Source organism: Sinocyclocheilus anshuiensis, unplaced genomic scaffold (assembly GCF_001515605.1).
Source record: "Sinocyclocheilus anshuiensis isolate Anshui unplaced genomic scaffold, SAMN03320099.WGS_v1.1 scaffold1941, whole genome shotgun sequence".
In the NCBI taxonomy this organism is placed as follows: Eukaryota; Metazoa; Chordata; class Actinopteri; order Cypriniformes; family Cyprinidae; genus Sinocyclocheilus; species Sinocyclocheilus anshuiensis.
This window is the reverse complement of record NW_015536568.1, coordinates 184,922-202,887: the sequence shown is the minus strand read 5'-3', so window position 1 is coordinate 202,887 and position 17,966 is coordinate 184,922. Positions and strand designations below refer to the sequence as shown.

At 36.9% G+C, this 17,966-nt stretch overlaps 1 protein-coding gene across 1 annotated transcript; it reads right to left on the bottom strand.

Moving 5' to 3' along the window:
• Positions 1-18: 18 nt before the first annotated feature.
• Positions 19-16,562, bottom strand: LOC107702146 (solute carrier organic anion transporter family member 3A1-like). The gene is made up of 10 exons (XM_016504390.1): positions 16,035-16,562; positions 13,915-14,374; positions 6,299-6,397; positions 5,879-6,142; positions 4,865-5,029; positions 4,548-4,746; positions 4,187-4,322; positions 2,967-3,139; positions 2,777-2,841; positions 19-1,654 (listed from the first exon to the last, which is right to left on the bottom strand). The coding sequence occupies exons 1-10, from the start codon at positions 16,170-16,172 to the stop codon at positions 1,278-1,280; spliced, it is 2,076 nt and encodes a 691-aa protein (XP_016359876.1). The 5' UTR covers positions 16,173-16,562; the 3' UTR covers positions 19-1,277.
• Between the last annotated feature and the right edge of the window lie 1,404 nt (positions 16,563-17,966).

The following is a 17,966-nucleotide window of genomic DNA, read 5'->3' as shown; positions in this document are numbered from 1 at the left end:
TTTTTTTTTTTTTTTCTTTTTTTTTTTTTACATTTGTCTTTTTTTTTTCTTTTTATAAAAAGCATAGAAAATAATTCATAAGTATATTAAACAAATTCATAGGTCCAATGTCATACAAAAATATTTGAAATAAGTCATTTTTGTTCATTATTATTTTATGTAACTCAGATTGATGTTTTAGTAGTTCATAAATAATTTCTTTATGTTTATTTACTTGCTTCGTATATTGCAACATTAAAGAAAAAAAAGTTTTACAACGTACTGTTGTAAAACTTTGTTAATCCTAGCATTTGGTCTTCCAAGCGAATTTCCTTGAACACATTGATGACAGATTGGAAGAAAAAAGTACACAAGGTGCCGTAATACTATTATAAAACACCACTTAAGAAGATGCCAGAGTAATAGAAGGGAAATGTCTACCTTCACCAAAACTATTTATCTCTTAAAGTTCCCATGCGCCTGCTCTGATGCATCAACATGCAATACCTGCATGCATTGAAATAAATCCATCCTTCCATCCTTCAATGTCCTCTGCTTGATAGCAACCATTGATTAATGTTGCATGTTGCTTTAGTTTAAATCACTGCAGGTGACAAATAACGAAGCATCACAAAACTAATGAACCTTTTGTCTATTCAAGCTATACGTTTTTTTCACAGACATGGGCCTAAAATGTTCACTATTATGTTTTTAGGTTGATTAAAAGGTTACATGACGCGTGTGATCTCTGCACTTGTATCTACGTTTTTAATAGTCTAATGCCTGTACAGAAGAGATATCGAGTAATAACATCAAGCTTTCTAAGACCCTCCATAAAAATAGACCGAAATTTCCATAGCCTCACAATATTCAAGTAAACGTATTAGCTAATATCTGTTAGAACTTATATGCTAATATTCTTTACATTTCTTAAAAAAATACTAAAAAGACCATTCAAAATGAAACCTAAAAAGGTGCTTGTATATGTAAGCTGGGGCTAGTTTTGACTTATGGAAGATTAATTGTTCAGTTTTGGAACTGCAACCTAGCACATCCCCTAATATGATGGATGCGTTTCATCTCCACATATCATACAAGTCCTGACTACAGTAACAGTCAAATTCATTTGGCTCTGTTTAGTCAAAACACCCTGGATATGCTAAAAGAGTGCCTATTTCTCCCAGGCAGCGGGAATGTGCAGAAATCGGCTTATATATGGACTTTCTTTTGAATAAAAGCGATACACGAGACTAAATTAGCACGTGCATATAGGCCGGCTGGCCCTCTTTGGGGTGGGACTATATGGCTGACTCCATGTTCTCGCTCCAGGCGTGGTCATCTAGGTTGTAAATGAACTTGGTGCGGTTGGAAGGGTTCTGTGCAATGTCCTTGCCCAGGTTGTCCAGGGTGAGGTTGGAGGCGAACAGCTGGCTTGGGGTCAGGTAGTCCTCACAGTTCTTAATGTACCTGGAGTAGTTCTGACGCAGACACTGCCAGGTGACGGCATAGAGAATGAAGGCGCTGGATTTGAGAACGATAGCGATGCTGACGTAAAGGTAACGGTAGGTTATGTTGTCGTAAAGCATGCAGGCCCCTTTAATGCCACATACGGAGCTCCATAGTAGGCAGGTGGAGTCAATCCCGATGCCGAAGATCAGAGGTGGAGGAATGAAACCTGGAACGTGGAAAACATGGCTCAGTGTGACTGTACTGTACTTGTTTTTAATACTTATTTCCAATGTCCTGATAAGATTTTTGCTTTCATGCAAATTTGTTACCATTCAAGAGTTTTTCATTTTGAAAGAAATCATTTTATTTGCCAAGAATGCATCAAAAGTAACAAGTAAAGACATTTTTAATGTCGCAAAAGATTTCTGTTTCAAATAAATGCTGTTCTTTTGAACTTTCTATTCGAAGAATCCTTATGAAATGTATCACAGTTTCCACAAAAATATTAAGCAGCAATGTTTTTCAACACTGAAAAAAAAATGTTTTCTTGAGCACCAAATCATATTATAATGGTTTCTGAAGGATCATGTGACACTGAAGACTAGAGTAATGGCTGCTGAAAATTCAACTTATATTAATTCAAAATATATTAAAATACAGTTTATTGCACTACTTATTGCAAGTGATCAAATCAGATTTGTGTATCCAGACATAACCAATCTATCTGCATGGGTTTCTTTGGTAATATAGGTGCACCCACGTATGTGACAAGGCTTTCAAAAGGGATGCAAAAAAAAATGTGCTTCATCTTGCTCTCCAAATAAGCAACCTGTTTTCGTTGCGGTACAGAACTCCTTTGTCGCACAAGAAAACTGGTATATATATATATATATTGTGATGTTCCATGCTGTAGTCACTGTATGAATCCTCAGCATTTCCGTCACTGGTTTTGACATTATAATTGTGTGTTGCGTTAAGTGACGCAAAAGACCATTTGAAATCTGATTTGAACAGCCAGAGCATCTAGACTGAGATGCATCTGTAAAAACCAAATGTGGTTTGATTCAGATTCGAAAAATCACATTTCATCCACACTGGATAAAATATGGATATGCAAAGAATCCATTTTTTCCTGGCAGTCTAGAACACAGCCTAAGAGACTTCTTTCAAAATCATTAAAGAATCTTACAGACTCAAAAAATTATTTTAAATGGTAGTGTGTACTGTGTATGTGTAGTGTAACCAAACTATAATATTATAAAGATGCATGCTTAAAATAATTGTAAACAAATTGTAAAATTATCCTGCAGAGACACTGTAGGTGTTACTTGTTTTGCAAATATATTACCCAGCAGCCGGAGCAACAGGAAGAGAACTCCAAGAGCGTATGACTTTAGCTCTGGGCTCACAGTTCTACAGACAACAACAACTGATGGTTTAGTACATTATAGTTCATTATGATGTGCAGATGACAATTTGACCGATTAAGATTCATTAACATTTTTTTTTTTTAATTCAGTGGATGTCAGCAGCATTACCTGATCAGGATGATGACGGATGGAGTCTGGGCCATGGCTCCGATCATGCTGCATGCACACACGACTGCTAAGAACGTGAGGAAGGCCTGCTGACAGCCTGGGTTGGAGCACTTCCCCGGCATGGCTGTACCAGGCCCGTCGCCATGGGCGATGCACTTACAGCCTGTCAGATTCTGAGAAAGAGAGGAGGGAGAGCAGATCTGAGTGCATATTTCATGATGGATCTTAAGTGCTGCTCTGGGGATTTCCAGGCGACCATCAAGACAAAAAACAACCTAAGATTTGAGACAAATGGGACTATGGAAGCTCGTTTCCACCACTGAATAAAAAAAAAAAAAAGGTTAATTGTGACTTTTTGTCTTGCAATTCTGACTTTTTTCGTAGAATTGTGTTATATAAACTCACAATTGCAAGATATAAACACAACTGTGAGAAAGACAGAACTGATGGATTAAAACTCAATTCTGATACCATTTCCTACGGTGGCCCAGTAGTGCACAACACAAAGCATAGGACTAATTTCATTGTGTTGCGGCTTGTTTCTGTTGTGATGTAGCTTGTTTCCATTGTGTTGTGCCAATTTCATTATGTTGCGACTTGTTTCTGTTGTGTTGTGACTTGTTTCCATTGTGTTGTGCCAATTTCGTTGTGTTGCGACTTATTTCTGTTGTTTTGCAACTTGTTTCCATGGTGATGTGGCTTGTTTTCATTATGTTGCGACTTGTTTCCGTTGTGTTGCAGCTGGTTTCCATTGTGTTGTGCAAATTTTGTTGTGTTGAGACTTGTTTCCGTTGTGTTGTGGAGATTTCATTGTGTTGTGCACTATTGGGGCCACCATACTTTCCTGCAATTCTGACTTTTTTCTCACATTTGCAAGCTTATATCTCACAATTCGGACTTCTTTTCTCTGAACTGAACACTGTAAACTCACTATTGCAAGTTATAAAGTCCAATTCTGAGAGAAAAAAGTTTATCTCAATAATATAAACTTTGACTTTTTTTTCTCAGAATTGTGAGATAAAAAAGTCACAATTACCGACGAATTAAATTATTATTTTTTTATTCAGTGGTGGAAACAGGATTTATAGGGAACTTGTGTATCTAAAAGAGGAAAAATGAGCATGCTCAAAAGAGCTCTTATTTCAGTGACCCCTGAAGGCAGATGTATATCTGAATTTATTGATCTGTATGAATATGAATGGATGTGGGAGGAGACTCACGGTTTTAGTGCAGCCAGCCAGGCAGGCAGAGAGGTAGGTAATGCCATTGGAGCCACAGACGGGGCTTAGAGAAGACGTGTAACAATTACAGCCTGACAGACACGCAGCCTCCGTCCGCTCCCATGAACCTAGACTCCTAAATGAAGAGAATGAATATGGGATGAAAGAAGGACCACATGTTCCCTTCAAATTCATAGTTTAGTGAGTCTGATCCTCTGTAAAATTAATGCTGCAATTCAGCTTAGTGCTTTTGTGATGTGAACACTAAAGTCTTTATACTCTGAGTGTCTGTATTTATTGCCAATTGTTGTGGATCATTAAAAATTTGTGTGAGGTTTTTATGGTGAAGCGCTCTACTCACTCGTTGCCATAGGCAACAGTAACCCCAGCGACTGGGCCCGTATCACAGCCAAGGAAGAGGAAGGAGACGTAGCAGGCCGTAGAGATGATATTGACTAGCATAGCCAGACGAATAGCCCCTAACGCAGACAGATTCAACTTCTTCACCAGGAGCCCACTCAGGAAAATGCCCAGACAAGCACAGGGGATTGCTGTCATACCTGAAAACACACAGATTTGATAGGCAGCTTTCAGTTACTTGCAGGGATTTTATATGAAACAGCATTTTATGAGTTGGATGTTTTTGTGCAGTTTTGAAAATATTCCGTTTTTGTCTACCTAGGAGCTGATTAGCGGAGGACGTTGAGAGGTTGAACTGCTGTTCGAGATATTTCCCTAGGAAGGCAGCAAATCCAGCCACCACAGCGATTTCCATGCAGGCAGCGAGAATGACACAGGTGAAAACCGGGTTGGACAGCAGATGCTTAGTCACCTTAGGGATAACTGAGAAGAAATTAGACTCGTATTAGTGGATGATCAGGAAAATATGACATTTCTAAATTCCCATAGAGAATTATGTAATCCAGGGGTTTAAAATTTTTCATGTTAAGGATCTGCAAATTTGATGCCCGACATGACAGCTGTTGATATTTATATTTAAAGATCCATTTAAACTGTGTAAGAAAATATTAAGCATGATACAATAAAGACAACACTTTCCAAAATTGAATTACTGGCCTTGTACTGTAGTATTATAAAGAACCTTATAAATATTTATTTTGGTTTAGTTTATATATTTGTATTTGAATTTTATAAACCATTTTAGCATAAGGTTGCAACATAAAACTATTTTAATTGAATTTGAATTTAATTGAAATTGATTTATATAGAGCAAAAAAAATTTGTGTCTTTAAAATTGGTCTACAATTAATTGTGATAAAACAATAGGAACATAAAATGAATGTGTTAAAAATATTGCATTAAACATATTAAAGTCTTTAACATGCTCTGTTTGACAAGTTTTATGTAAATGTTACATTATAATACAATATTTTACTTTTTCTACAGCATCCCCACAAATGTACATAGGACAAGCAGTTTGGAGAATGGATGTATAGATGGATTTAATTTTTTCTCTCTGGGGGGTCCCCAGACCCCTGTTTAAAAATCCCTTTTGCAATCTATTTACAGCATTTGGAGAGATGAGTCTTGTTCTAAAACTACTATAAATAATGAACTGACAACAATGACAACTGAAACAAAATGATTATTTATTTTATGTACCATTGCCTATAAAACCTAATGCATGACCTGTGTGTGTTTAGACTCTCTTTGTCTTGTCCTCTCTCTCACCCTGCAGGTGCTGGCAGCAGGTGAGGCCAGTGTTGATCTGATCTGGGTCATCTGAGGCTTTGACTCCTTCATACTCCTGCACCAGCTCAGCAGGCAGCATGGCCTGTTCACTCTCACCCCCCGGGTCCTCCCCAGGCTCGTTCAGCGACTGCGGGAACCCAAACATGAAAAGCGAGGAGAGGAAGAGGAAAAGGCCACAGATGATAAAGCCGCCCCACCAGGCACCGATCCAGCGCGGATCGTCAGGAGTGATGTCCAGCGAGGCTGTTAGGAGCGAACAGAGATCTGATGAGATATTTACTGAGACACTGTGTTTCATTACATGTATTGATTTAACAGCGTGCCTTTATCTAAAACCACTTACAAAAAAAAAAAAGTCATTCATATTTCAGTGTGTCCATTTTTGATGCCGGCACTTACTTGTGTCAATGAAGACTGCATCAACATAAACTTTGGTGCACAGAGAGCCAAGAATAAAACCACAGGCTGGTCCAAACACCAGTGTAGAGAATAAGATACCTGTAATGCAATACCAAAGACTAGAGTCAAAGAAGTTATTCAAGAAAAGTATATTCATACATGCAAAGTCTTGGCTAAACTGTTGTCTTTCACTTAAATGAAATTCATTCAAAAACCCTTGACTCAAACCCTTCAGTTATTAACAAGGCATTTACACTAATAATCTAGCTGCTTATGGACAGTAAATAGCCTCTATTTAGGGCAAGATTTTAGATTTTATTATTATTATTAGAACTATTACAGAAGGAGAAATATTCAAATATCATATTCTATTCGGAGAGAGAACCTAAAGTAGCCCAAAGTTAAAGAGCTATTTCATTTAGTTATTTTGTACATTTTAAATATTCTCTGGGTGAAACAGTTAATTTACATAATCTATATCATCACTGCAATAACCGGCACCTGATGCGTTTATGTAAAAGCTGATAAATACACACATTTCTCTGTTGATTATCATATCTTGTGGGAGTACTGAAAGAGAAGAGGCCAACATATAGATTGTGCATGTGTTGGTACAGGTTGTACCCTTCGGCGAGTAATTATCGTCCAGACACAGAAGCAGCACAGCATAATCATTAACATAGAACACTGAAGTACACAAACAGCCATATACAGTGGGTACGGAAAGTATTCAGACCCCCTTAAATTTTTCACTCTTTGTTATATTGCAGCCATTTGCTAAAATCATTTAAGTTAATTTTTTTTCCTCATTAATGTACACACAGCACCCCATATTGACAGAAAAACACAGAATTGTTGACATTTTTGCAGATTTATTAAAAAAGAAAAACTGAAATATCACATGGTCCTAAGTATTCAGACCCTTTGCTGTGACACTCATATATTTAACTCAGGTGCTGTCCATTTCTTCTGATCATCCTTGAGATGGTTCTACACCTTCATTTGAGTCCAGCTGTGTTTGATTATACTGATTGGACTTGATTAGGAAAGCCACACACCTGTCTATATAAGACCTTACAGCTCACAGTGCATGTCAGAGCAAATGAGAATCATGAGGTCAAAGGAACTGCCTGAAGAGCTCAGAGACAGAATTGTGGCAAGGCACAGATCTGGCCAAGGTTACAAAAAAAATTCTGCTGCACTTAAGGTTCCTAAGAGCACAGTGGCCTCCATAATCCTTAAATGGAAGACATTTGGGACGACCAGAACCCTTCCAATCGAGGGAAAGATGAATGCGGCCAAGTACAGGGATATCCTGGACAAATTCTAAGCGGTATGTGTGGAGAAAACTAGGCACTGCTCATCACCTGTCCAATACTGTCCCAACAGTGAAGCATGGTGGTGGCAGTATCATGCTGTGGGGGTGTTTTTCAGTTGCAGGGACAGGACGACTGGTTGCAATTGAGGGAAAGATGAATGCGGCCAAGTATAGGGATATCCTGGACGAAAACCTTCTCCAGAGTGCTCAGGACCTCAGACTGGGCCGAAGGTTTACCTTCCAACAAGATAATGACCCTAAGCACACAGCTAAAATAACGAAGGAGTGGCTTCACAACAACTCTGTGACTGTTCTTGAATGGCCCAGCCAGAGCCCTGACTTAAACCCAATTGAGCATCTCTGGAGAGACCTAAAAATGGCTGTCCACCAACGTTTACCATCCAACCTGACAGAACTGGAGAGGATCTGCAAGGAGGAATGGCAGAGGATCCCCAAATCCAGGTGTGAAAAACTTGTTGCATCTTTCCCAAAAAGACTCATGGCTGTATTAGATCAAAAGGGTGCTTCTACTAAATACTGAGCAAAGGGTCTGAATACTTAGGACCATGTGATATTTCAGTTTTTCTTTTTTAATAAATCTGCAAAAATGTCAACGATTCTGTGTTTTTCTGTCAATGTGGGGTGCTGTGTGTACATTAATGAGGAAAAAAAATTAACTTAAATGATTTTAGCAAATGGCTGCAATATAACAAAGAGTGAAAAATTTAAGGGGGTCTGAATACTTTCCGTACCCACTGTACTTCTATAAATTAACGTGAGAGACAATGACACATAGCCGATGGGATAATCTTGTTTCATCCTGAAGGGGATTATTTTGCGATAATGGCCAACTGACTGTTCATTCTCTTATGCATTACATGCCTATTTACCAAATAAATACACTACCATTCAAAAGTTTAGGCTTGGTAATGTTTTTGAAAAAATCTCTTATGCTCACCATTTGCATTTGCACCATGTGCTGCATTCATTTGATCAAAACTACAATAAAATCAGTTCATTTTAAAATAACCATTTTTTTAATATATATTTATATGGAATTTATTCCTGAGATGGCTAAACAGAATTTTCATTCTAAAATTCTGATTTGGTGTTCAAGAAACATTTCTTACAATATCAATGTTAAAAACAGCTGTGCTATTAATATTTCTGTGGAAACTGCTACATATTTTTTCAGAATTCTTTAAAAGTTTAAAGCTTTTAAAGCTGTTTAAATATATAGCTTTAAAAATAAAAAGAAATAAAGCTTTTAAAGAACAAGCTGTTCGTGCATAGATAAGATCCCTAAAGTTGCAAAGACTAAAGTCTCAAACCCAAAGAGATATTCTTTATAAAAATTAAGACTTGTCCACACCCTCCTAAAACGCCTCGTTTAAACACGCCCCCACATGTCTACGTCACTGTGTGGGAAGATTTGCATAACGCTGCCCAAATGTTCACGCAAAGAAAGAAGGCGTAACTAGTTCTCGCTGTAGTATTGTTGCTGCCACCGACCATGTCGTGGAGACGCTGTGTGTTTCGTTGTGAAGGCGAAACTACTTTGTTTGGTCTTCCAAAAGAGGACACAACTAGAAATCAGTGGTTAAGTTGTATTTACAACACTGTTCCAGAACAGTTCAAACCAAATATTCAGATGTGTGCAACGCATTTTACGGAGGACGAGGACTGTTTCCTGGGAGAGTAGCCTACAATGCCGGTGTTCTGACAAATAATGCTGACTCACAGCCTGTAAGTACGCTTTCATATTTAAAGGATTTGCCACTGATGATTCAAACGCGAGTTTTGAGCTGTGTAGAGGAGCACTTGTTGTTTGTCGTTTCTCTGATCACAAATGCAGACATGGTTTTATATTTACGCGGCGCGATGCAACGCAACGTGTAAAAAGACAGTATAAGTCATTATAATCAGTAATCATGTCCCCACTGGATGCAACAAATGCTTCATTTATAATGGGTTTTTGTCTCGTCGCTCCGGGACACGCCATCACAGTATGGTAGGGGCGTAACATTTCCGTCACACACTTGAGGTATTCGGCCAATCACAACGCATTGGATAGCTGGCCAATCAGAGCACACCTCGCTTTTCAGAACGAAGAGCTTTGTAAAAATCAACACATTTTAGAAAGGCGGGCCATAGAGGGGAAACAATAATGTACATTATGTGTTTTTTGAACCTTAAACCGCATAAACACATTTCACTACACCAAATACACAAAATAATGTTATTTTTTAGGGTCATATGACCCCTTTAATGCATATTCCCTTGTAAAAAAGTAATATATTTAAAATACATTTATTTCACACCAAGTATAGTTCAAATCTATTAACGTATTTACTGACACATAACTTAAGACTTACTGATATAAAAATGATAATTAAACTTGATTTGGTGTACTTGTGCACAATGCGCATTTCTTAATTTCAAGTCTAAAATGTGTTTTAATGTCATTTTTGATGAGGATTGTAAGATCTTTGAATAATATTGGTCTTTAAATGCAAAATATGTAAAGTGTACCTGAAGTATACTTGCAATAGTTCCACTTTAGCACAATCAAATATACTAAGTTTATCTTTAATTGGACTTCAGTACTACTTCCGCACAATTAAAGTGCATTAAGTGCAAAATTAGTTGTTCCAATTTAGCAGACTTTAAGTATACCAGTTTAGTATACTAAAAGTACAATTGCAGGGTATTTTATTAAGTACATAAATATGAAAATGTATTTGTAGTATACTTAGTGTGAAATAAATGTATTTCAAATACATTTAAGTATATTTATTTTTCACTAGGGTTTGCTGAATAAAAGTATTAATTATTTTTTTTAATCATACTGACCCCATAAAATATTGATTTCAGCTGAAATTATTTTATAATTAAAAAAATTCTGCATACAGCAGTACTGCATGCAACAATCGGTTTAGACAAACACTGCAACAATATCACTGTAATGTTAATACTAAGATCCTTTGAGACCATTTTCACTTCATTCAATAACTGAGATGCAAGATGTTGCCAGTTGTGTTAGTATGAACAAGAATAAGTGAGTCTGTGATGTGATACAAGAGACATGAACATAGCACTGGTTTCAGTTACCCAGAAGAACGGTCTGATTTATGCCATTGCCATGACTACAGTGAATAAGAGGAAACAACAGGGCGCTGGATGGCACAATTAACCACCCAGAACAAAGTAGATACTCTATAGAGCTATGTACGATAACTATTAGTGTCCACACCAACACACAATAATGTTTTGTTAATCATAAGTTGTCGTCTGCTGCTCTAATTGCTTGAGCTCTTTAAAACAGTATTCTGACTGGCTGTTACTGTTTTTATCATTCATCAGCTGGAAAGAATAATTTTGAAAGTGGTTCCAATGATAACGTTCTTGTGTCACTATTGTGTAGTTGTGGTGTAGACTTTACTATTCACATTGAATCAGAATGTTTATTAAAACTTTATAGTTACCATTACAGTCATCATCCTTGGTGTGAACCGGCCTTTACTACGGAAAGAATGAACCTCACCTCCTTGCTGTAAAGTTATAAGGGCAGAAAGGTGTGTAACATGACCTTTAATGGCATATTTACTCTTTTCTTTAAAAAGTGTTTTAGTTTTATCCATTAGCCTGGATGAAAATTGATTAAGCATCTTAGATCATGTATGTCAATCCTAATGTTATCCCTCACAAGAGAATGTAATCCTAGATCAGTTCTCTTACTCTGGTATTATTCAGATACCGCCAATCCAAACTGTATGCTAATTGTCAATCATCTTTGAAGATAGTGGTCCTGACAGAAATACAGATGCTGGATAATTCACTTAAAACAGATAGGCCTTTCTGCTTGTGCCTTTGCAAAAGACACCAAATGCATTTCTGTTCAAACAGAATGAGACTCTGTGATCAAACAGCTAAATAACTTGATTCCACCATGCCTACCAGCAAAGTCTGTCTCCAAAGAGGATGTTCATGTTTGTGCTAGTTTATATTTTGCTTAAATGAGATAGGTCCAGTTTAAAGGCTAAAAAGGATTAAAAGGCGCAAAAGGAAGAGCGAAAGAAGCTTGCATGGGTTGCACAGACATTAATGCTTATAGACAGACAAGTCAGCTCAATGCAAAGACATCAGAAACACTGCAGGAAAGGAGACAAAGCAGAAATGCTGTAAAAAGCACACATGCAAACCCACAGACATTCCCAACTCCCAACTATCTTCTGGGCCGTTGAACGCTACTCAACTATAACAGTCATACATTGATCCATTTCCATGCTAGGGTTTTATTTCAGGAGATTTTTAAGACATTCAAATCTGGGGTTGATCTGTTCCTTATTTGTATCAAATGTATGGAGAATCATTGTAGTCATGCGAGAGAAAGAGAGTGAGAAGAATAGAGAGAGAGGGAGAGTGAGCTGCCTGAGGGATGACAGAGCAGCCAGCACACATTAGCTTCATAGCAGAAGTAACAGGCACCGAAGGCCATCATTGCTTCTTGTTTACTCCTTAACAACATGGCAACAGGAGATTAAGACAGTGGCGCACTACACTAAACCAATGGGTTTAAGCTTGATACTTGGAAATTTCCCAAGTTTGCTGCAAACCTAAACTACTATAGCTATTCCAGCCATATACAATATCTATGCTGTTTGTGTCTCTTCATACAATAGCTTTCTGCCAGAGAGTCCTCCAAAATGCAGGATGCACTAAGGATACAACCTTTTGTGGCTTATAAATCATTAATAAGTGCTGTAATTGCTGCAACGGCATATTGACTGTACTGCTACATGATATACCCTAAAACAACAACAGTACTTTGTAGTGTTTCTTTTAATGCTTGACCAGCATATTTACAGATGCTTTTGCAGGAGTTCAAGTAGTGCCATTTGAGGGCCTTTAAAATACAGCTTCTAAAACATATTGAGTGAGATATCCAAAGAGTCTTTCTCAGGCTACTGTGGTAACAAACACAAACTCTCTAGCTCCAACCTATTACACCTCACTGTTCACTGTTAGATGCTGGTGATTGCCATGGCACCTGGTTCAAATGCAAAAGGGGAGCTTTTTAAGCAGGTGCTATTGTTCTCTCCTAAACTGGAGTAAAATAGATTAAGGTAAATAAGTCTGTTCAGAACAATTAATCTGTAACATTTTACAATAATGTTCTATATATGAGGTATTATGAACCAACAGTGTACAATACTTTTATTTTTATTTTTGGTCAAACTTGACATTTGTTAACATTAGCTAACATGAACTAAGCATGTTAATCATAGTTCATGTTAATTAAAAAATGTACATTATTGTTAATTATTACATTATTATTATTATTTACATTATTAAAATCAAAAGTTGTATTCGTTCAAATTATTTAATAAATAATTTCATAAATCAATCAATCAATTTTTACTTTATTATTATTTAGACATATAAAACTGAACCATTTACAACAATCCAAATTATTAATAATAATAATTTATCATTATTGCAATAATTATCATTAATCGTTTTAATTATTTTAATAAAGGTTTTTAATAATAGGTTTAATAAAATCAAATCAAAATCCAAGTACCCCTGGTCGCCAAGTACCCGTCGCTCTACTAATAATTATGTTCCTTATTAAGGTAAGAGAACAAAATTATCTGTATGTGTAGTGAAAAATTAATTTACTAAAATGTATTTGAAATACATTTATTTCATGCTAAGTATACTACAAATACATTTACATATTATGTACTTAATAAAAATACCCTGCAATTGTACTTTTAGTATACTAAACTAGACAGCTAGTCTGCTAAATTGGAACAACTAATTTAAATGCACTTTAATTGTGCAGAAGTAGTGCTGAAGTCCAACTAAAGATATACTGAAGTATATTTGATTGTGCTGAAGTGGAACTACTGCAAGTATCCTTTAGGTAAACTTGCATTTAAAGGCCGATATTATTCAAGATCATACAATCCTCATCAATAGTGACATTAAAACACATTTTAGTCTTAATATTAAGAAATGTGCATTGTGCACAAGTAGTACTCCAAATAGTTTAATTATTATTTTTATATTAGTAAGTCTCGAGTGATATGTCAGTAAATACGGTAATAGATTTTAACTGTAGTATGAAATAAATGTATTACTTTTTTTCACTAAGGAGTACCTAGCAGTAAAATATATGTGCTACTGGCTATGTTTGTCATCTACAATACTGATGACGTCAGGGCACTTTAGCCTTACTGATAGGGCTGAGGGGATGTACATAACACAAAAAGGTTGTGCAGATCACTCTCACCAATATAAAGGGAAGAGTCTTCTCGTCTGACGTGATCATCGATGTAAGACACTCCCAGAGGCTGCAGGGGTGTCGCTCCAATCCCCAGAAGCATTTGCGCTCCGATCAGCAGCAGGTACATCATGTTGGTATTGGTTCTATTCCCACAGATGTAACCAGGATCAGAGAGCCCTGCTCGACTTGTATTGGAGCACACATCCTTTCCCTGTCCCACAGGTCGTGACTCTCCAGACTGATATTCATACTGGTGGGTTAAGAACTCAGGCAGCGCCGACAGTAACGCTCCCAGCGCCATCACGATGCCCCCACAACCAATCAGCCGCGGCCGATGGGCCCTGGCCCCAAAGTAGCTGACGAATAGGATGAGGGCAAGGTTGCCAATCTCAAAGCTGCTGGCGATCACACCCACGTCAGCGCTCTGCAAGTTGAATCGTCGCTCTAGCGTGGTGAGGACACTGACCTAAAATATAAAGAAACATACACCGTTACAAAGCTGTATGCACATTTGAACTGACACCAAATCACTAATTGTCTGTTAATTAAAAAAAATCTATATTGAAAACTCACAATATTTCATTCATGGCTTAGGAATCTTAAACAGCATAATTGGTGAGATTTTGTTGAGAACGTAGATGCTGTATTGAAGGTATAAATCAAATGTAAACCTCCATATGAGTGTTGTCAAATTGTTATTATTATGGACTTTGACTGATTATTTTATACAATTATTTAAACAATTTAATAATGTGCCATTCAAGTCATCTTTTATTCATAACATGAAATACCTCAGATAAAGCACAAGGTAGGGCAGAATTGTTCATCAGACAATTTCATAAGTCATCGCTATAGAAAATGACAAATCAATCATATCACTATACTCCCAACCCTACAGAGCAGACGCATTCATGTAATGATGTAACTGTGTGCATCTTTCTCTTGTACTGAAAGCTAACTTCTTCTAGCTTCTAGGGAAGACGATTTTAACGTTTATTCCATTAAACTGACTAGTATCTATGTTTATGTTACTGGCAACAAATTGCAAATTGTTGTCACTGAATTCTGTTGTTTGGCACCTTTTCAGAGTACTTATCCTAATTGTTATTAGTGCCATTTCTTAGTTACATTTTCTTTTTTCTTGTTGTATATATAGTCAGAATACTAAGAAAACTAGAATATATAGCCTAATGGTAGCTATTTGTTAAAAAAAAAAAACTAAAAAACAAACTGAAATAAGTACCAACAACAACTGAAATATATAGTAAATATATAGTAAATAGCTGGAATCAAAGACCTTCAATAAAATTTATATTAATAGCAATCCTTTTTCTGTTTTCTGTGATGGTGCACATTAATAAACATTACTGTAAATGCACTAGTTAGCAAAAGTCTATTTTCCATCAGTCCTACCGAATTTCAACCAAAAAAACAAGGAGTCACCCTAATAACAAAATGTAAAATTTAAATGACAAAATTATTAAAATTGTTATAAACATGCAAAAAAGGTAAGAAATAATTGAAATACGTGTCCATATTTACTATTCCACAGTAATATTGTCCCTATATAGTGACCAGTCACAGGGCCTAGCCCTAGACACTAGTGAATATTAATTGAAAAGTTAATAGTGAAATTAAAAAAAAAAGTACTAGTCCATATCAGATTACTTCTAGTAATTAGACAATTAGTACTACAGTAACATAAAATATTTGAAGGAATAAATGCCAAATCGGCTTGCCATATCTCATCGCTCTGACATAATCTGATCATTCTGACATATTTTTATGTGCATATAAGTGGCTCAAAGACAAAATAAGGTAATCGTTCGTTGAGATTACCTTATTTTGTCTTGGAGCCACTGATGCAGATGATGCTGAAAAGGAGAGAGAGGTGTTTGACCACTGGGCCACTCACTGGACTGATGATCATTTTTCATTATAGCGCCTCTAAATCATAAGGAAATAAAGCAGTCGCGATACACACGCAAGAATCCCTATACCTCACGATGCTGCTTATTTCTTTCGCTTTATGGAAAAAATAAGCGATGCGCACCGGACACCATTCAATGTCATCCACATACAGTACGTACGCAGTATGAGCTGCGTGTGTTAATAGCTCGACTCACCAGATAGGCTCCTACAGTGCCCTGTGCCAACATCAAGGCACATTCTGATATGAGGAATATTTTGATGTTGGAGAAGCATGATGTCTTCTTCTGGCACTCGTCTGGCTCAGTGTCTGGCGTGCTTCCCTCCGCGTACATCCTCTGATGCGGACTGCAGCAAGCAGAAAGACAGGCTCGGACAGAAGGTGACCATTGAGGACGAGTGCAAATGGATCCTCAACAAGACGTGCGCGGCTCCATTAACATCGCCTCCGGTTCCGGTCCGCGTTCGAATTGAATCGTATGAAATAAATCTTGAGCGTCCTTAGTACTGTCACCTCAAAAACTGCGCACTCGCGTCTGATCCGGTGATCTGAATGGTCCAAAGGAACCGACGGAAGACCACGGCAGCCTATTAATAACCACGAACATCACCGTCACACGGAAAATGCGATTCGGTGTTACGTGAGACGGTTACCGTGAGGAGAGTTTGCCGGTGTGTGTGGAGGACTCAGCTCATGCGTGTCCTCATCCACACCAAAGCCTGCACCAAATGATGACCTCGCTCTCCTTTCCCTTTCTACTGGCTCTCTTTATTTCCTCCTCCTCCCACAAACACATCTATATTAGATAGATAGATAGATTTTATTCATAATTGTATCAATAATAAAAATGCTGCATCAAGAGTAAAAAAAACAGCTTTAGTTTTTAAAATGAGTGCAGTTTCTGAATTGTCAAAGTGATTATTATTACCAGACTAAAAATAACCCTCAGTATGTGTCCCCTGAGAGCAATGTGCCAAACTGGGGATGTATGAGCTGCTGACCAAATGATCACACAGGCCTATATTAAAGCTAGCCTACAGTTCACCCTGAAATACAACATCTGTCAGCATTTACTTGCCTGATGTTGTTCCAAAACCATGACTTTATTCCACGTGACAGAAAATGTCAAGCAGAATGACAATTTCAGTCATTCACTTTCAGTGTAAGGCAGAAAAAGGTGCAAAACGTGAGATAAATGATAACAGGGCTTTTATTTTTGAGTGAACTGCCCCTTTTAATTTTACCATGTGTAATAGCATGTTATAACTGCAACATGAAGTTCTTCCTCAATATTTTTGTATTCCAGTCCAAATATCTAAGCATTCTTAAAGCAATATACATTTAGCCTAATAGACATGCAAATGACATAAGATAGTCTTGTTTTTTGACAAATGCATCAAAATTAGGAGTTTTTCTTTTTTTGTTTTGCTTAAAACAATATCTGCCAATGGGGTCAGAAAATATTTGAATTTGAATTAAAAATTTGAAGTAAATGTATTTTGATTTAACAATATTGAGGTATTTATACTTGAAAACAAGACAAAAAGAAAACATCTTGCAGTGTATATGATGTTTGATATATAGATTTGTAAGTTCTTGGTCTGCAATTTAACAGTAACATTCTCTTCTAGTCAAAGTGAAGAGGTACAGTTGTGCTCAAAATTATTCATACCCTTGGTAAATATGATCAAAGAAGGCTGTGAAAATAAATCCGCATTGTTTATCCACTTGCTCTTTCATTCAAAAAATAAAAAATAAAAATCTAACCTTTAATTAAAGGTGGCCAAAGACTTCAAGGATCACAGCTGGAGAACTGCAGAAAATAGTTGAGTCTTGGGGTCAGAAAGCCTAAAAAAACAAAACAAAAAAAAAACATGTTGTTTGGGAGGGTTTCAAGAAAAAACTAGAAAAGAAAACGCTCACATCCAAAAACAAACTCCAGCATATTTATTTGCCATACACGACTGGAACTTTAAACGGGATTGGGTTCATTGGTCAGATGAAACTAAAAAATTTGCTTTTTAGCAACAAACACTCAAGATGAGTTAAGTGCACACAGGGATAAAAAGTACCCCATGTGTACAATGAAATATACTGCTGGATCTTTAATGTTGTGGGCCTATTTTTC

What these genes read in the sequence shown, in the direction of transcription:
- LOC107702146 (XM_016504390.1), bottom strand. Translation starts at nt 16,172, where the DNA reads ATGTACGCGGAGGGAAGCACGCCAGACACTGAGCCAGACGAGTGCCAG. An exon ending in CTGCTGCCAGCACCTGCAGG is followed by an intron (nt 5,030 to 5,878) that starts GTGAGAGAGAGG and finishes ATTTCTTCTCAG; the next exon opens with TTATCCCTAAGGTGACTAAG. An exon ending in CTCCGCTAATCAGCTCCTAG is followed by an intron (nt 4,747 to 4,864) that starts GTAGACAAAAAC and finishes GTGTGTTTTCAG; the next exon opens with GTATGACAGCAATCCCCTGT.